General features: G+C 33.6%; 4 protein-coding genes, 1 long non-coding RNA gene and 1 other non-coding gene across 6 annotated transcripts; 1 reads left to right on the top strand and 5 right to left on the bottom strand.

The window, feature by feature from the left end:
- Positions 1–492: 492 nt before the first annotated feature.
- Positions 493–3,527, bottom strand: LOC103845639 (DNA repair protein RAD51 homolog 1). The gene is made up of 9 exons (XM_009122516.3): positions 2,639–3,527; positions 2,202–2,346; positions 2,013–2,123; positions 1,845–1,936; positions 1,612–1,706; positions 1,413–1,526; positions 1,197–1,326; positions 993–1,114; positions 493–890 (listed from the first exon to the last, which is right to left on the bottom strand). Exons 1-9 carry the CDS (start codon positions 2,732–2,734, stop codon positions 767–769), a joined length of 1,029 nt encoding a protein of 342 aa, XP_009120764.1. The 5' UTR covers positions 2,735–3,527; the 3' UTR covers positions 493–766.
- A 332-nt stretch (positions 3,528–3,859) lies between these two features.
- On the bottom strand, positions 3,860–5,948 carry LOC103845638. Its single transcript, XR_628561.3, has 3 exons — positions 5,921–5,948; positions 5,654–5,792; positions 3,860–5,307 (listed from the first exon to the last, which is right to left on the bottom strand). It is a non-coding gene; the product is annotated as an uncharacterized LOC103845638 (long non-coding RNA).
- A 3,272-nt stretch (positions 5,949–9,220) lies between these two features.
- On the top strand, positions 9,221–11,329 carry LOC103845636 (protein JASON). Its single transcript, XM_033282737.1, has 2 exons — positions 9,221–10,678; positions 10,793–11,329. The coding sequence occupies exons 1-2, from the start codon at positions 10,359–10,361 to the stop codon at positions 11,034–11,036; spliced, it is 564 nt and encodes a 187-aa protein (XP_033138628.1). The 5' UTR covers positions 9,221–10,358; the 3' UTR covers positions 11,037–11,329.
- A 2,651-nt stretch (positions 11,330–13,980) lies between these two features.
- TRNAC-GCA lies at positions 13,981–14,052 on the bottom strand. Its single transcript has one exon. It is a non-coding gene; the product is annotated as a tRNA-Cys (tRNA).
- A 417-nt stretch (positions 14,053–14,469) lies between these two features.
- Positions 14,470–15,449, bottom strand: LOC103845635 (E3 ubiquitin-protein ligase RHA1B). The gene has a single exon (XM_009122512.3). It carries the CDS (start codon positions 15,142–15,144, stop codon positions 14,623–14,625), a length of 522 nt encoding a protein of 173 aa, XP_009120760.1. The 5' UTR covers positions 15,145–15,449; the 3' UTR covers positions 14,470–14,622.
- A 1,489-nt stretch (positions 15,450–16,938) lies between these two features.
- On the bottom strand, positions 16,939–20,207 carry LOC103845634 (T-complex protein 1 subunit beta). Its single transcript, XM_009122510.3, has 11 exons — positions 20,023–20,207; positions 19,894–19,950; positions 19,753–19,818; positions 19,551–19,662; positions 19,330–19,458; positions 19,165–19,236; positions 18,916–19,031; positions 18,648–18,724; positions 17,895–18,380; positions 17,492–17,807; positions 16,939–17,405 (listed from the first exon to the last, which is right to left on the bottom strand). Exons 1-11 carry the CDS (start codon positions 20,026–20,028, stop codon positions 17,259–17,261), a joined length of 1,584 nt encoding a protein of 527 aa, XP_009120758.1. The 5' UTR covers positions 20,029–20,207; the 3' UTR covers positions 16,939–17,258.
- Positions 20,208–20,418: the final 211 nt, after the last annotated feature.

Raw genomic sequence — 20,418 nt, 5'->3', positions numbered from 1 at the left:
AAGATGTCATAACTCTTACTTTGTTACACAAAATTTTAAATAGTCTAAAATATTTTTTTTATATTTTGCATGTCAAATGAAAATAAAAATAGAAAAACTAAAGTTAAGTATTTCTTAGATACTTTTTAAACAAAAAGTATATATATGTCCAAACTATTATTTTATGTTTTAAAAAACATTTAGAAACTATTAGCTTTAGTTTCTATATATTTATTTTCATAGCTAATATATTATTATATAATAAAATTAATTCATTTATTAACCTGCAGTTCACCCGCGGTCGACCCAATGACCCAGCGATCCAGTAAGTCGTCCGGTTCAGTGTCTGGATCGGGTTTAAAAACATTGGGTGTGATGGTAAAAACGGCATGCAAACACTTGTTCTCACCCATTTAAACATCTCACTACAAGGATTACAGATCCCTTTTTTTTTTTTGTACACTAGTTTTTTTGGGGTTAGTGTGTTCAATAGTACAATTTTTTTTTTTGGTCAAATAAGCTGAGCCAAAAAGGAAGAAAAACAAGAATAGGCTAAACCCTATGTCAAAGTATTGCTTTACACACAAGGTACCAACTTTCAGTACCTGGAAAACCTCTACTTACAAATCTAAAATTTGCTCCCTCGTCACTACTTGTATGCTTACGCAATCTAATTCATGATCCACAGTGACGAGAACCAAAAGGGAAAAAGGGTTCTTCACCTCACAAGTGAAGATGATTACAAAGGACATACAAAGGCAGAGAGAAGAAGCAAGTCAAACACACATCAATCCTTGCAATCTGTTACACCTTCTGTAGATATTTGAAATCTAGCTTCTGCTTCTGGCAAGCATGGCGAGCTTATCACTTTGCATATCCTCTCCTCCCCTCTTCCTTTCCTCATTGCCAGCCTGTATATGTTTTCCTCATCATCATAACCAAATATTTTGCCAATGAACTCTCTCTATGAATTAAAAAAGAAACATTGTTTGAATTTTGCAAACGTTACAGACCTTGTTGTGGTTGCATGAGCCATGATATTCCCACCAATCGGCTTAAACTGTGGCCCAGCAAAAAGAGCAGAACCATCTACTTGCGCAACTACTTGGTTTGTTATAACCACAGCCACACCAAACTAGAGCGCCATTTAACAAGAGAGCATGTTTCAGGATAGGAACTTGCGAAAGGACACAGTTAAAACTACTGAATGGTCTCACCTCATCTGCTAATTTCTGCAGACTTCTCAAGAACTTTGCAAGATGCATTTGTCTGGCCGAAAGCTCTGCCCTTCCTGAGAAATCTGTTCTGTAGAGAGCGGTGGCACTATCCACAATCATGAGAGCAAATCTGTTACATCACAACTTTCACAGTTAGCACTCTCATCTCATCATGAACAAACTGGAATTGAACACCAAAAAAGAAACTCAACGCACCTTGTTTCAACCATCATTGACGCTGCTTCAAGCAAAAGCCTTGACTGATGATCAGTGTTGTACGCCCTCGCATAGGCAACGTTTTCCAGTACATCAGCTCCATTTAATCCAAACCTGCATCATTTTAATTGACTTCTTAGAAAAATTACGATCTCAAGAACCCTATCGTGCCCTCATATGTGTTACAAGGACAGCATACCTGTCAGCTATCTGCAAAAGTCTCTGTGGCCTGAATGTTCCCTCGGCATCAATGTACATTGCCTTCCCCTCTCCACCTCCTTGATCCATGGGAAGCTAGTCATTTTAAAACCAGAACCTCAATGTGAATATCTTTCTCAGTTTTACAAAAATGTACTAAGGGATTCAAGATAACTGATTCCAACAAGACAAGCAACAATAGCAGAGTGGTGAACTGAGGAAAATAGTTCTTACTTGACAAGTTACACACAGTGTATGGCACAGCTGAGTCTTTCCTGAGCGGAACTCGCCATATAACTCGGTGATAGATCCGGTTTCAATTCCACCTGTTGAAAATCTAGACAAAGTAAGATCACAATACAAAATAAACTTCTAAGATGCACCAAAAATTTCATAACGAACCTTCAAGAACTTTGTCAAGCTCCCTTGACCCAGAGGTAATCTGAATGATCTCCTGTCTCTGAGCATGGAGCTGGCTAGCACTAGTGAAACCCAAAGGAACCAGCTTTGAAGCTGTCACACAGAGAAACAAATATAAGAAAATGCATAATCTCTGTATATAACAAAGAAGGATCTTTCAATATGACATGCCTGCTTCTACGATTTTGTCAACCTTAGCATCACTGATTCCTTTAATCTGCAAGAGATCCTTCCTTGGAGTATACGCAACGCCTTCGACAGTGCAAAGACCAGCATCCCTAAGCTTCTTTACATCAACAGAAGCTATACCTGCCGCCTGAAGATTGAAGAATCAAAGGGATGAAACAGTATATAACCAACTGACTATAACCAGAAGAACCAAAAACACTGTTTCGTCTCCATCCATCTTATGAACAAATAAAGTTGTCAACTTTATCTGAATCCAACAAAAACCCTAAATGTGTTTCACTCTACAAGGCTGTAGCAAATCCCAAGTCTCCTCAGAACGAACAAAAAAGGAGAGATCTTTAGTTAAACTAACGCGAACCCAGTTCAATTAACGCAAGATCCGATGCATCGAGAAGGTAAAAGCTCTGGAGAAACTGTACCTGAAGCTGTTCGACGGGGAAAGGGCCGTGCTGGATCTCTTCGTCGTCTTGTTGCTGAACAGCATTCTGGGTTCTACGCTGCTCCATTGTCGTCATTTCTCTCAATCGGAATAAGATTCCAGTGAAAGCAAAAATTGAGACTTTGCGAGTGGAGGGAAATGGCGAGACTTCTCTGAAACGAATTGAAAGAGGGCGACAGTCACTGCTAACATTTAACAAGACGAAGAAGAGGTAAAGGCTTCTCTAGCAAGTCTCGATTACGTTGTGGTCCAGTTGTCCTTATTGGGCCTTACTCTCTACAAGCCCATATCTCTTTAAAACCGAACTCGCGTGACCCAACTGTTACTTAAAAACAAACAATTAAATTGCCAAAAATATACTCCGTCTCGGTCCGTAATCAAATATTATTAAAACAAAAAATGGTAATAAATGCATTCACACTATAATAAACACGTGATAGTTTCACAATGATTTGATAATAAATATGTTAATACGTTCATACTATATTTATAAATGTGTTCATACTATATACTTTACATTTTTTATAATATAAAACTTGGATAGATACATAGTTCCAATAAAACTTTAGATTTTTTAGTTCGAATAAATATAGATAACGAATCAATATAAAACTTGGATAGATACACTTATTTTTTTGGATATTATTTTTTATTATTTATGGATAAAGTTGAGCAAAAAATATTCATAAATTTTGATTTGATTCGTTATCCGTTTTGATTTGAACCAAAAAATCTGGATATCCGTAACTCTACGAAACAAATCAAATACTAAAATACAATATCCGAAAAAATAAGCAAATCACAAATACCAATATTTTCAGGAACATATATCTAATTCGATCTGTTATATGCATATATATACATATATATAAATAATTATATATATACGTTATATATATTATACTCTATATCAATTTTACAATATTTTATGAAATTAAATTTATTATATTAGGTACTAGAATTTAAAAAGTTAAATAATGTTTTATTTTAGTAATAAAATTTTATTATAAAATTTTCAATTATTTTTAAAATTTTATTTTATTTACGGATCAAATCGGATATTCTATAAAATTCTAAAACATTTTGGATATCCGAGTCACCGAATATCTAGGGGGCTAAAGATCGAATCGACACGAATGCTTACAAATACCCAGATATTCGATCTGTGTCAGCCCCTATTTACGGATACAATTTTATTTTATTTATATGTAAAAAATGACTAATGTCAAGGACTTTTTTTATTTTAAATTAATTTTAATTTTATCTTTCATCTATTATTTGGAACAAAAATGTCATTTAATATTAATTAACAATATTTTTTTATATTTGTCAACTATTTTTATATATTTTTTACATACACATACATGTACACCTTAATGTGAGCACCTTGTAAATAAGTATTCACCACAACTGAAGTATCTAATTTTTTTGAAAGTTGAAATTTTTTTTCTTAATGCTTCTTTCACTACCAACCAAATTGTAGTGAAATGATTTGTTTTATAATTTTATTTTTTTTCTTCTTAAACTATTATCTGTTTAGAAACTATAGTATAAACTATTGGTTCGACATGAAAATAAACCAATATTATTAATTTTTGGTTTTTACCGGAAAAAAACCCAAAAAACTAAATATTTTAACCGAATAAACTAAAATGAATATTAATTTAAAATAATGGTCATATTTTAGAAGATTAAAAACCAAAAAAAAACTCAAAACCGAACCAATATCCAAATTAAAAAAATTAATGTTTTTTAATTAAAAATAATGAATCTAATAATCACATCCCGTGTAAGACACAAATTATTACCTAGTATTAATTAAGCTTACTTTACTGTGGTATACTATGAGTCTATGACTTATGTCAATATTTTTTCGAACAGTTTTTAGTTTTTCATTAGGAGTATAAAAATTCACATTTTCCACATGTATTAACTTGTATGCATTTTAACAATTTTCGTCATTCTCATTCTTACACAAAGTTTGGAACATCATCACTACAATACTCTAGCATGTTTGATTCTTTGTTTTATAATTTTCTTTTCTTTTTGTTAAACTATTATCTGTTTAGAAACTATAGTATGAAACTATTGGAAAAATCATACATTAACTCATATATGATTCTTTTTGATCTTTTGATATAAGGATACGCTAGATTTTGATCCGCGTATCCGCGCCGGTATATTTTTCAAAAATATGTTGCTATTTGTTTTTATATCATTATTTAGGATTGGGCAAAAAACTTGAATCCGAAGAACCAAACTGATTCCGATAAAAAAAAAAGTACTAAACTCGAATCAAAATTAATTAAATATCTGAATTATTCAAAGTTTTGGTATTTAGAGAACTGAAACCTAATCTGATCTGAACCAACGTATTTCAAGTATCTGAATGTATCCAAAATAGATTTATATAATTATATATATTAATTCGATCACTTTAATATATATCATGATCTTTAATTTTATATTGCAAAACATAACTAAAACAACCATCGGCAGAACATATTCCAAATATAAAGAGTAATTAAAAAGTAACACAACAATCATCAAATATATATTTTATTATAGCAATAATCTGCATGAAATCTTTAACTCCGAAGTCAACGACAGCAATTGTCCAGGACACAACAACAGCATATGAGAAACCAACTGCCAATAGACAAGACCAGCTTAGATTAACTTGTGAGCCTTTTTGTTTCTTTGCGATTATTATTATGTTGAAAATATGAGAGATTGAAATAACTAAAATATGAACACTCTTTTTAACTTAAAAAATAATCTGAATAATTTTTCAAAAAAATATTGTCTGAGTACTGTATAAATATTTTGCAAAATATTAATGTATGACTAGAACCACTTAATAGTCTACAAAATAAAATTCTTTTTTTTTGAATGAATATAAATATAAAATAAAATTCAAAGGGTTTTGTTAAGTTTATAAATATATGAAGAACATTTTCTTTAATTAGTAAAATGAACAAATATAAATATGTACCATCTTGCAAAAAGCCCATCATCACCCTTGGACTTCGTCTCCACTGACGATACCCGAGGATCACCAACCACAGCATCTCTGGTCGGATAACCAATCGGCGGTGGACTTGTGTACGGTCCCTGTGAAGGTTTTTCCACTACTGCTAATAATGATTATTAGGTTATATAACGAATTGGTGTTGATAGAATAACGGTTGGATATACGGATATGGATATCAATCGATCTCGGATTAAAAAGAATTAAATGAAGAATTAGGAAGATGATTACCTGAAGATTGATTCATTCTAACTCAATGATAAGTGGGGAGCTGAGGATTATGTAGAGAGAGAGAGAGTGTTGTGGTTTTAATTTAAACGAGACGAATATTAAGAAGTCTTATGAACTACATACTTGTCAATGGTTGGTGGTGTATATATATATAAATAGCTCCAGTTTATGAAGTTTCGGATAAGAAAAGCAGGTATAGACTTGTATTATATTAAAATATATCAAACATTTTCTAATATATATATAAAATATATTATTCCAAATTGGCAATTGAAACTGTGAAATAAAATATCAGTTGAGAATTAGAAGTTAGAAATCAAGTTATTTTTGGTAAAATATCTAACTAAATCTCTTATAAAGTTTCTTACTAGACCCAAAAAGGAAAACAAGTTGAATTCAAAATGCCAAGGTGTCTTAGAGTTGACCATATATGATTTTCAAGAGTAGATATTCATTTTGGGTTTATCTTTATAATTTGACCAAAGATATTTTCTTTTTTGGTAAAAAGAAACTAAGTAGTATTGAATATTGATATATGAGTAACAAAACTAACAACTATATGAAAATTTATATGCTGCATGCAAAAACAATTCTTAGTGATTTGATACTCCAATATATAATCTTCATATTCTCTTGCTAATATATACATATAATCTACAAAGAAAATGATAGGTTTATAATATATAATGCAGTTAGAAAAATCACACATTAACTCATATATTATTTTTATTTTATTGTTTGATATAAGGATACACTAGATTTTGACCCGCGTATCCGTGCAGGTATATTTTTAAAAAATATGTTGCTATTTGTTTTTATATCACTATTTAGGATTGAGCAAAAAACTCGAATCTGAAGAAACGAACTGATTCTGATCCAAAAAATAGTACTAAACTCGAATCAAAATTAAGAATCACCTAATTTTTGAGCTACAATTGTCGATCAAAGACCAAACCTTTAAAATTATCCACAAAACTAACAAACCGTAATCGTAACTCAAGATATTGAAATGACAAGCTTGAAATTGAAATGAAAAGGATGAGGTGAAGTTAAATAGTTGGGAACTTATCTTCAAATTGAAGAGATCGTGAGTGAGACGGAGGAGACGTCGTCAACACCGACAGAGTCGTCGTCCGTCGTGGCTTTGGGTACTTCTTCTGACGGAGAAGATGAGGCAAGTGGGACGAGACTCCGTGAGGACCAAGAGAGTCGTCCTCGGTTTCGATCCTCGGTTTCGACAGCGAAGTCGGAGGAGACATCGTCGATTTGCGATGAATCGGTGATGAAACAAAAGAAAGAAAGAAAAGGGGAAAAAATAGGTCCAGTGCTTTGCTGACACATGGTTGGAAACCTCCCTAAAAATCGATCAAAAAAAACCTAAGCTAAGGATCGATTATTCTCCTTTTAATTAATTTTAATTTAATTAAATCATTACTTTTGTTTAAAACCCCTATTAAGGACCCCGATATTCATGGTCTAAGCTTACTCTACTGTGGTATACTATGAGTCTATGACTTATTTCAATATTTTTTCAAACAGTTTTTAGTTTTTCATTCGGGGTATAAAAGTTCGCATTTGCACGTGTATTAACTTATATGCATTTTAACAATTTTTGTCATTTTCATTCTTACAGAAAGTTTGAAACATCATCACTACAATACTCTAGCATGCATTAGATTATCCTGATTTCATAACTTCTTAGTTTTCTTTTTGATTGATGTTCATCTTATTTTTGTCTAAATTTGCATTAAAAAAATGTAATAAATTCTACAACTACTACAAGAATGCAAAATACTCAGGTAAAAGCAGAAGAAACGGGGGGTGGGGCGGGGGGAGGGGTTAAAAGAAACTAAGTAGGTATTGAACATTGATATATGAGTAACAAAACTAACACCTATATGAAAATATATATGCTGCATGCAAAAAAGTTTCTTAGTGATTCCAATATACAATATTCATATTCTCTTGCTAATATATACATATAATCTACAAAAAAAATGATAGGTTTATAATATATATTGCGGTTGGAAAAACCATACATTAACTCATATATGATTTTTTTTTTATCTTTTGATATATGGATACTTTAGATTTTGACCCGCGCACCCGCGCGGATGTATTTTTCCAAAATATGTTTTTATTTACTTTTATATCATTATTTATGATTGAGCAAAAAGCGCGAATCCGAAGAACCGAACTGATTCCGATCAAAAAAATAGTACTAAACTTGAATCGAAATTAATTAATTATCTGAATTATTCAAAATTTTAGTATTTAGATAACTGAAACCTAATCTGATCCAAAACAAAATATTTTAAGTATGTGAATGTATCCAAAATAGATTTATATAATTATATATATTAATTCGATCACTTTAATATATATCATGACCTTTAATTTTATATTGCAAAACATAAATAAAACAACCATCGGTAGAACATATTCCACATAAAAAGAGTAATTAAAAAGTAACATAACAATCATCAAATATATATTTTATTATAGCAATAATCTGCATGAAATCTTTAACTCCCAAGTCTCAGCTACAACAACACCAATCGTCCAGGACAACACAACAGCATATGAGAACCCAACTGCCAATAGACAAGACCAGCTTAGATTAGCTTGTGAGTTTTTTTGTTTCTTTTGTGATTATTATTATGTTGAGAATATGAGAGATTGAAATACTAAAATATGAACACTCTTTTTTACATAAAAAATAAGCTGAATATTTTTTTCAAAAAAATATTGTTCGAGTAATGTATAAATATTTGGCAAAATATTAACGTATGACTAGAAGCACTTATTAGTCTACAAAATAAAAGTCTTTTTTATGAAAGAGTAAATACAAAATAAAATTCAAAGGATTTTGTTAAGTTTATAAATATATGAAGAAGGTCTTCTTTAATTAGTTAAACGAACAAAGATAAATATGTACCATCTTGCAAAAATCCCATCATCACCCTTGGACTTCGTCTCCACTGACGATACCCGAGGATCACCAACCACAGCATCTCTGGTCGGATAACCAATCGGCGGTGGACTCGTGTACGGCCCCTGTGAAGGTTTTTCCACTACGGCTAATAATGATTATTAGGTTATATAATGATTGGCGTTAATGGAATAACGGTTGGATATACGGATATGGATATCGATCGATCTCAGATTAAAAATAATTAAATGAAGAATTAGGAAGATTACCTGAAGGTTGATTCATTCTAACTCAATGATAAGTTGGGAGCTGAGGATTATGTAGAGGAGAGAGTGTTGTGGTTTTAATTTAAAAGAGACGAATATTAAGAAGTCTTATGAACTACATACTTGTCAAAGGTTGGTGGTGTATATATATAAATAGCTAGAGTTTCTGAAGTTCCGGATAAGAAAAGCAGGTATAGACTTGTATTATTTAAAATATATCCAACATTTTCTAAGATATATATAAAATATATTATTCCAAATTGGCAATTGAAACTGTGAAATAAAATATCAGTTGAGAATTAGAAGTTAGAAATCAAGTTATTTTTGGTACAATATCTAACTAAATCTCTTATAAAGTTTCTTCTTAGACCAAAAAGGAAAACAAGTTGAATTCAAAAAGCCAAGGTGACTTAGAGTTGACCACATAGGATTTTCATGAGTAGATATTCATTTTGGGTTTATCTTTATAATTTGACCGTAGATATTTTCTTTTTTGGTAAAACCGTAGAGATTTGATTATCGGTTTTCAATTTTTTACAGAAAAACACAGAAAACTAAAAAGAGAGAAATGAAAAACAACTAAACAAACACTCTAGCTAAGCTAAGCATGGACTAATACAACGAGAAGAGCAACAAACTAAGGGAACATCAAACTCGGTACAAAATGCTTGCCACAAAAAAAGAGAGCTAGAAGTTAAAATGAGATCATGTACCTGGTAGAAATTGGCTTACCCGATGAACATATCTAAAAGATTGAGCTCACCAAGAACAGCTTGCAAAAGACCTCATAATATGCATCCACATGGACAGAGAGCAAAACCCGAGACCAGCATGTAACACCTTCGATCAAGATTAAGTCAAAGTTAATTAGTTTGCCATGCACCAATCAAACAAGAACATGCACGACGAACTAAAAAACTCTAACCAGATCGAAGATATTACTATACACTCTTAAACATTCGACCAGAGGTTCCAAGATTAGATTTAAAATCCCAAGATCAAAATTATTATCTTATTATTTTATCGATTTGTGTCAAATTTTGAACCGGTCCAAGTTGGGACCAAAGAAATTTATTAATTTATAGAGATTATTAATTTATCAGAGTATTAATTTATAGATGTTCTACTGTATATATACGTTGTTCTGCTCAGTTATTTTAGATGTATATAGCGTATGCATCCCTTCCTTCCTTATGATTAGAGTGTTTTCATCTTTACTTGAGCAACTATCTGCAGTTTCATGTTAGAATATCTTTATACACCTTGGAGAGAATCCTTTTTGAATCGCTGTTTCCTTCAAAATGATAACCTAACATTCTTCTATTTACTTGTGGTGTTACAGGCTCAGCTTCTTAAAGCTTGCGGCACAACACCAGCCACACCGGTTAAACTTAGGAACGCATCTGAAAACCTGGAAACTCCTAACGTAGAAAACAATTTACATCTTCCCAGTTTGATTCTTGGATCTCCAGTTACTCTGATGTCTGATGCAGTGTTTCACTTGGATGAGAAAACACCTGAAGCCTATGGAGAGGAGGTTTCAGAGCAAACTCCTAGCAGGTGAAGACGTGCCGGCTGTTACTTTTCTTAGCTAGATTCTTACATAACTTAATAACTTCTGAAGGTTTCATGGATCGTGGATTTACTCTTCTTCTTCTTTTTTTTCAATATCAGTTGCATAACGGATTCCCAAAACAGTGCAAAGATCTCCACTGGATATAGCCATGCTCGTGAAGAAAGCCAAGGAAGCATTGGTGCTGCATTCATGGATGGGGTGGATATAACCACCAAGTTACCACTCACAGCAACGGGAAAGAGAAAGTCAGTGCGGTTTGAATGTGATTTTGATCAGTCTTACTTATATATAGGTTTGGGGTGTCATTATTATGGAAACGAAAGGGCGCAAGTAAGGATTTAGTCATACATCATTTTTCTCATAAGCCCATATTCCACACACCCTATGGGCAGGCTTATTAGGGGAGATCCCATTCGTTCTGTTCGCTACACGCCATCCAAAATGAACCTAGAATTTATTTATATATGCTGAATTATCATCTAAAAAATTTTGAGGATAATTTAATTTGATAAAATATCAACAAGTAATAAGTATGTGTACTACAGTGGTTATTAAAATATGGTTTTGTATATATTGATAACATATGTATAACGTTTGATTTAAAAATATTCAGTAGATACATATTAGGGCAGTTCTTTAAAATAGCTATTTTTAAGTTTTTGTCACAAAAATAACATTCAAAAAATAAAATGACCAAAATAATTTTTTTTTATTTTGAAATTTTACATATATATTTTATATTTTTTTAAATTTGAAACCTTATCCCCAAAACTCAACCCCTTAACTTTAAACCCTAAATCTAGATTAGTTAATCATTGGATATAAGTGCATATTTACTCTTTAGTAAAATTTATTTTGGTCATTTTCCTACTTGAAGTTTATTTTTGTGAAAATAAACTAAAAAAGGCTATCTAAAGAAATTTTTCATAAAAAAAACACGTAAAGCTCCAACATATATAATACAAGGGTCGGGCGGGATATATTTTACTTCTGATATTGTTATTTTTGTATGATTTTGTGGTTTGCATTTGTAAGAAATATGTATGGTGACACTTTTTGCTTTTATACATTTTTCTTTGAATTATTAAGTGATACAATGTGAAAATAGGTTATTTATTATAATAATAATTACTTTAAATAGGTAGGGTAAAGGAAAAACTATAATTTTTTTAACTTATATATATATATATATATATATATATATATATATATATATAAATCAGTATCTTATTTGTTTGAATTTTATATGTTATTATTTTTAAAATCAAATAAATCATGTTATCCTAATTAATAATTAGGGTTTCAAAATAAATGATACTGATTAATTTTAATATATATTTAAATTATTAAAATGATAAGATAGTATGATATCTATATACATTCTATTTTTATCGAATTTATCTTCTTTCTATGATGTTGAAAATGTCTCTATATTTCTATACAAATGATTTTTTTTTCTATTATATCATATCAGATCCGTGTACTCGCGGATTATGTGTAATATTTTTGTCTAATCTATGTTTAATGTAAAATAGTGTTAGGATCAAAATAATCATATAATGTTTAAAATGTTAACCAAGGAAGCAAAAACATTAACCATAGCAATGTAAAATACTTTTAGAAATCGGTACTTAATGAATAACACTCAAATTATGGACAACATCATAACTTCCAAAGAGAATGCCAGTTGCAAATATTTTTGGATTTTCCAGCTATATGGTGTAGGAGAAGGCACGACTTTGTTCTTTGAGATTGTCATATGATTATTCATGTCGAGCAGTTAATATTTGAAGCACTTGGAGGAAGTTTTAATAAGAAAGAAACTCACTATCCATATTAAAAGCAATTAGCATGAACCCAAACTATAGAAAACTTTTGATGAAATTTTTTTTCATAGCTCAAAGGCCTCTTTGTCTATCTCCTTGTGTTTTGTTATAAAAATTAGTAACGAATGTGCCTAAATGGAACTGTGTTTCATACATCAACAGAAAAAAGGTGGCAAGTACATTGATAAAGGGCATGTGAGGTCACTTAAGGGGTTTCAAGCTTCTTGCGCTAAGAGATTACAAAGACGAAGCAGCTGGTAACACCATGATCCACCTCGGAGCTCTTACTTGGATAGGAAGAAAATGCAATGTTCGTACGACCAAACACATTTTGTTTTTTCTTTAAATATTCCTTTAATGTATATTTGCTTGGCCGTGATAGGGACTAATATAGAGACAACTGAAACTCCAGACCATAAGAGAATTCAGGAAACAAAACACATTAAAAGTAAAAATTATCCAAACATCATCAAATCTTTCTCTACACAAAAGGGTTAATAACTAAACTAAGAGAGGGTGTAAAAGCCGTTGAGAGAAGTTTCCTAAAACAAACGAAACATAAAGCTGACCATACCTATTGACATTCGATGATAACCCTGACAATGCTCCTTCAGAGCGAACAAAACAGTGGGGGAGAGCCTCTCGCAGTCTGGTTAAGAGCGACATGGCCTTCCTGAAATCCAGAGACAGGAGTTCTAATCTCGGGACATGCTTCCCTTCTGGTCCCATCCAGGGGCGTCCCTAGAGTTATGGAGGCCATAAACAAAAAGTAAATTGGGGGCCTATCTAATTGTGGATTCATTTTATTTTTAATGTTTCCATATTAATATTATTTTGTTTTTTCACTGACATATTAGTAATGGACTGAATTTAATTCATTTTGACATTGGTATATTTTTTTTACTTTACAAAACAGTAAAATCCAAAATTATTTATAAAAATTATAATAAAACTTTTAAAAATGGAGGTCTTAAAAAATGGGGGCCCTAGGCCAATGCTTCAGTTGGCTGTGCCAAGGGACGCCCCTGGTCCCATCCAGAGACCTCCATTATGAGGAGGTAACAGCAACGGCGGCTGATCTTGCGACGTTTCTTGCTTCTTCTTCACAAGCTCAAAGAAGTCACCAACTTGCCGTGCGTACCTTCAACAATACCAATCAAGAACATATCAGTAAATCAAGTTATGATGACTATTGCTACTGAAGATTAATAAAAATAATGCGAATTTTTGTTTTGGCGTGTTAGTATTCTCTAAATAAAAATGATAATTTCCCCAACTGAAGAGGCTAACATAAAAGTTTTTTTTCTCTCCACAGCAAAATTTTGTATCAAACTTTAAGACTGGAGCATTTTTAAAAGAGTCTCAGCGGGTTCAGCCAGTGAGCTACTTGATTTCAAGTCAGTTGCTCTACCAAAAGCAATGCATCCTTGTTTGAATATTTTTTACTAGTAAAAAAATCAAGAACCCAACCGGGTTCGAACAGGTGACCTATTGATCTGCAGTCAATTGCTCTACCACTGAGCTATGGACCCAATTTGCTTATTCATATTTAAATTTCAATTTATTGATTGCTTTAAACCTCAGCATACATCACACCCTTTGTGAATTTAATGTAGGCCGTTTGTGAGTTTAATGTGATTCACATAAAGAGAGAGAGAGTTAGGTTTTGGGTTGGATCATTCATGTTTCTTTTTGAATTCGAATCAGTTAAGTTTGGCCAGAAAGTTTATATCACTCGTTAATCGTTATAACTTTTAGTTAGTGTATTTGTCCATGGGTATTTGTTAGTTGCAACAGCTCTGCTGAATATGTTCAGTTCATTTAAATCAAACATCTTTCCACCAAAAATATTAATATATAGTTTTGTATGAACATTTATGAACCAAATCAATTAAAATTAGATCTTCAATTTTCGTAACATTAAATTTAAACGTTACCAAAGTCAGAGATTTTGATGATTCACAAAGAAAATATGTTTAAAATTGATATATTATATATAAATGCTATTCTACCCTTTAAATTCCCAATTTACAAAACTCGACCAACTAATTTCAATCTCCACTAAAATCAAATAAATATCGAAAGAAAAATAAAATAAAAAGTCAGACAAGAAGATCATCTCCGAAGAGGTAGAGAAGCCGCTCAACGGCCCAGCTAGGTTCGTTCTTAACCGGCCAATCCGCACACGGCGACGTATTAGCAGCAAGAAGCGGAGTTCTACAAAGAGGGCACGTGCGGTGGTTATCTTCCTCGCCGTCGTTATCATCTCCGCCGCAGCACTCGTAGTCCAGCCACCTGTCGATACACTCTCGGTGGAACACGTGGCTGCAGTTTCTGAGCTCTCTGACCTCATCTCCGTCTTCCAGATCTCCAAGACACACCGCGCAAGTGTCGCTGATCAGTTCCGGAGACCGATCCGCGGCGTCGCGGAACGTCGTCACGGCGAGGCTCTCTTTGATGGTTTGTGACGAGATCGGAGGAGTAGATGAAGAAGAGGAGGAGGTAGATCTGGATCGGTAGCGTAAGATCCAAGTAAAGATCCATCTCAAGAGGGTGATTAAGACAGCCATTTGGTAGAGAAGTTGTGTGACGATGAGACCAGAATCTTCGATGAAGAAGCTCATTGTTGTTTGTTAGGAGTAGGTAGTGAGAGAGAAGGGGAAGGAAGAATGAAGAATCAGATGCGTTTTTAATAGACAAGAACTAAAGTAGTTTGCTTTGCTTTTTGTCTTAGTGGTGCCTGTCTTTTTCTATTATTTATTTTATGTCTTTTAATTTTGGGTTTATTTAATTTCTTGATTTGATGCAACTTGACATTGTTTTTTAAATTACAAAATAGGTGTCAAGTTTTCAATTGTGATGATGTACACTTGAAACTTTCGGTGTAGACAAAAGAATGAAAGGAGTATTTCTTTAGTATATTTAGAGTAGGAGTATTCACTTTAGTGTAAGATATGTTTAGTTATGTAACGCGGAAATAATGTAAGATTATCATTGATGCTTTCTTTAATTGATTGGTTTCACGAGAAACAATTAAATATTTTCAAATAAATGATTAGAAAAAGATTCGTGTCAAATTATGGGTATTTTTTCAGTTAAAAAAAAAATTATGGGTATTTTGGAAATATTGGGGTGACTCCCTGAAAGTTAAGCCGTGTGCGTAACGAGTGACGGAGTAGAGGGACAAAACTGCAAACTTTTTAAAAAGGAAAAGACTATGACGAAAAGAAACAATAAATGACGTGGGGAAAAATTGCAATTTCATAAAAGTTAAAGACTGATAAGGAATTAAGTAAATGACGTGAGCGAACCATATGTGCCGTTCGTGTCATACTCATCTGGTCTCAACTAAATCAGGTCCTTTTTTTTAATTCTACTTTACCAAAGCACCAAAAAGAGAAACACTATTTTACATTTTGTTATCTTGATTTTAATGGAAGATGACCATTCGATGATCAATAAAGAGAGATAAGTACTGTAATTTTTATCTGATATTTGCCTTTAAAAGCTGAAATATATTATGATAATTGGTAAATTGATCGAATATGGCGTCACTGATGGCTTCTAACCTATAGGCAGGGACAAAACCTACGTGATTATTGACCGGACAAGATCTTAATTATATTTAATACTTACGCTTATGTAACACTTTTTTTTCTACTAGCCTCCATAGTTAGGTATATCAATTCATGGGTATTGCTTTTCTTCCCTTAAAACGAATAAATTACATCCCACACATATAACCACCGTAATATATAGTAGTAGTTATCTTTGGAACAATGTAGTACATTCCAAACGGGTACGTGAAAGGATCATGTACGCAAAAGTATGGTTTTGATTCATCAACCTCATAATTTAAACCTATGACTTCATGCGGGATCATTATTATTATTACGCATTTTCTGTTAGTTTGGTGCACTTTTGGTGTCTTTTAACTGTGTTGGTAAATAAATATCTAAAGCTATAAAACCATGAATCTTCGTGATTCAAATCATCTATAAAGCTACATAATTTTCTGGTAAGACTATTGATCAAAATATGTCGGTATGAATAAAGATAGAGAATCAGATGATGAGGTCCCATGTTATGATCTGCTCTCTTTTATAACGTGTTTGGTCGGTTGACCAAACCACCACAACGTTGTAGACTGATATCTTTTTAAAATATAGAAATCTACATAGGATGACCTTAACAGTTTTACAAAATAATCAGACATGGTCATTCGAGTTTTGTTGTTGTATTCATACAGCTTTTAAAACTGGTTTCATTCTTCTTTTCTACAAATTGTACTTTACCTTCTTTCAAAAAAAGTATGGAATATGAAGGTCAATTATCCAACATGGTTTCACATCCTGTATTCACTACTACGAGCACATGTAATGTGATCTTCAAATTTGAATAATACTCTAACTATAACATAAACAATAATAAGTATTCAGATTATTTTAGAAGCAGGTGGCCAAAGTGGCAGAGAAGAAGTAACGGACGAGACAAGTTCAAACTCCTTGGAGCTTATGTTTTGTCAAAACATCTGAAAAATCATAATCAAAACAATATTCGAGAAGACACAAAAAAAGAGAGAAAAGTTTAGGGAGCAAAACACTAAAACATTTGAAAGCTGTTTTCTGATCCAAATACAAAACACAATCTAAATAACTGAACAATGTCACTGGAGAGGGTGTGATCGTGTAAATCATCACGAAACCTCTCACCCACCAGGTGGTGCAGGTATTGGATTTCACATCCTGTCTTCTCTCCTCCTAGGAGCACATGTAATTATCTCATCCACTCGAAGTATCATCTCAGCTGCTTCTGTCGCAGAAAGCAGAACGGCCTGCTTCACTTTAAATGCTTCATAGATTCCTCTCTCCTCCATATCCCCTACCTGTACAAGAATCAATGTTTTCACCAGCACTAATTCAATTCTAATCCGTATACAAAATCCTTTTTTCGCATATAGAGTTTACTTACAGCTCCAGATATGACATCGATTCCAGCGTTACACCCTTCGTTGTGGTGCTCTGCACGAAGCTGAGCCACCAATTCTGCACTGTCTAAACCAGCATTGTCTGCGATTGTTGTCGGTATAGCCACTAGAGCCCGTGAGAAAGCTTCAATGGCATGCGATTTTTTGCCAGCTGTTTTCCTTGCAAGCTCGTCTACTTCCTTTGCCATCACCATCTCTGGCCATCCACCTCCGAGCAACACTCTGCTGTCATTCACTGTTTGCGAGAGTACACACAAGGCATCATGGAGTGATCTTTCAGCCTCGTCTAAAACATGGTGACTGCAACAACAAAGTAACCACACAAAATTAGAAACAGGATAAGTCTACCTGAAGTGTATATAGTAAATGCGTGTGAGAAATGGATACCTAGCACCCCTTAGGACAATTGAACACGCCTGGCCCATCTCAACACCAGAGAAATGGATCAACTTGTCTTCACCAATCATAATCTCTTCGATGAGCTTGCAATGCCCAAGCTTAACAGACTCTGGGTTGTCAAAAGTGGAAGCGATTTCACCGCCTGTAACCAAACCAAGACGCTCTATTCCCTCAAAGTCAGCATGCTCAATAGCAAGTACACCAGCATCTGCGAAGAGCTCCTCTGGGAAATTGTAGATCAACTGCCGGTTGACAAAGCAGTTGATACCGTGGGCTAGGATCTTGTTCACCTTGTCTTTCATCTTTTCCTTCTCAGCCCCTTCAATCTCAGCAACCTTGGTCATGGAATCAACACGGACACGTGCACCGTATATTTTCACTTTATCAGTGTCCATTGCAGTGTTCGCTACCAAGATCTTTGCATTCTCTATGCGCTTTGGCTGCCCGATTCCGATCTTCTTGTCAAGAATAAATCTGTAGGCATAGATTTTAGTTAAAGTGTCAGAAGCTAAAGTTACTCGAGGCACAAAAGAAGGAACGCAGCATAATAAGATAACATAATGCCTATCATCATTCTAAAGCAAGGCTATACTTAAAATTAAGGTGGACAAGCTCAGTAAAAGAACAGAAACAGAGACACGACATGATTGCCATAAACACATGAATACTAAACAGAAATCAATAGCCAACAGAAACAAATTTTGAACAGGTGTCAAAAAAGTGGCACAAGTGGTTTCTTACCCTTCATCCAAAAAGGAATCCCTCAAGGAACCTCCTGGTTTTTTGATGATTTGAATAGCTTCCAAGTTTGTGCTTCCCTATTTGAAAGACAGGACCAGAATGTCAGAAACAAATCATATAACACTCCAAAACGAAACCATGCACAGCAAAAACCATGCATTTACGGGAAAGAAATCAATAGCTAAATGACACAATTCTATTTTTACGACATTTTTCAAAGAGAGGATGAATTAACATATGAAATTCCATAGAAAGAGTAGGAAGGAACCTTTAGCCTGAAAACAGCATCCACGGCCATTTCTGCAAAGTGTTCCTTGTCTTGCGAGAGAATTTTAGAGCATAACGTAGTCATTGCAATCTTCATCAAATCTGACCTAAACTTCTCTGCATTAACACAAAAACAAAATACGGTAAATGACAGTGTGATTCCAAAGTTAAACGTAAAGGAAAACACTGCTTTAACTCAACGTCAAAGAATCCACACAAACAAAAGAACGCCATCTCTATAATGAATTACCTGCATTCTCTTTATTATCAATAACTCTTTTCAGTAAAGCATCACGAGCACATTCGGCAGCCATTCGGTAACCTAAGAAACAAGAAAAAGAAAAAAAAAATTAGACATCATTTTCATAAGGAAAAGAAGCTAATAATACAAGTTTTATCATCTTCAAAATCTTACCTGCTATGATCGTCATGGGGTGGATCTTAGCCGTAACAAGCTTTTCAGCTTCCCTAAGAAGCTCCCCAGCCAAAACAACAACAGAAGTAGTCCCATCACCAACCTCATCATCTTGAACTTTCGAAATGTCTGAAGATTATTAAACAAAACACAAGAAATGAGCAAAAAAAAAACGAATTTGAAAAGCTTTAAGCGAGGAGATGTTGCAGGCTATTACATACCAACAAGAACTTTAGCAGCGGGATTGTCAATGTGAAGTGACTTGAGAATAGTCGCACCATCGTTAGTGACTGTAACCGAGTGACCTCTACCAGTAGATTGCAAGATTTTATCCTAATGAACAAAACAAGATTGAGAAACAATTCAATAAAACTAAAGTCGAAGTTTACAGAGAGTTCTTAAACTTTGGGGATGTGAAGTTACCATTCCCTTGGGTCCTAAGGTAGACTTGACAAGATCAGCTATAGCCATCGCACCAATAAACGATGCCTAAAAAAAAAAAGCAAAGCAAATTAGATTAAGTACACCAGAGTGAATCTGAAAACCTCGATAAAGGAAGCTCACCATCCTAGCACGTTCTCCTTTCTCCTCACTAGCGTCATCTTTGAAGATCTTATCGATCTGTATAACAGTAGCTAAAGTTGGTTATGTGAGAAACCAAAAATAAATGAAAGAGGTGACGGAGATTCATACCGGCATTGATAAGATCGGGAAACGACGGAGATCTTCCCCAAGTCCAATCCGGGATCAATGAAGGATGAGTCTCGTTCGAACGAAGAAGACGAAGTCTCTAGTGAGAGTAGAAATGGAGCAGAAATAGAGATCTTCGGAACCCTAAAAGAAAAGCCCAAAGACAAATCTACCAGCTCGAGTATCGATAAGAATAAGCCCATTAGCTTTCAAGCCCAATTATTTAATCATCAATGTTAGATTAGGCACGGTTCGGGTTGCTTTTAACCGAAACTGGGAATGCATATACCAACCACATGTTGTATTCGCGCACGTTGTGAATTTAAAATATCTTTATTTATTTTTTTCCGAATAAACGTCGAAGTCAAACAAAAATATCGCCACGTGTCGAAATAATTG

The sequence above is a fragment of the Brassica rapa genome, chromosome A10 (assembly GCF_000309985.2).
Source record: "Brassica rapa cultivar Chiifu-401-42 chromosome A10, CAAS_Brap_v3.01, whole genome shotgun sequence".
Classification (NCBI taxonomy): domain Eukaryota; kingdom Viridiplantae; phylum Streptophyta; class Magnoliopsida; order Brassicales; family Brassicaceae; genus Brassica; species Brassica rapa.
This window is presented reverse-complemented; position numbering and strand designations above follow the sequence as displayed.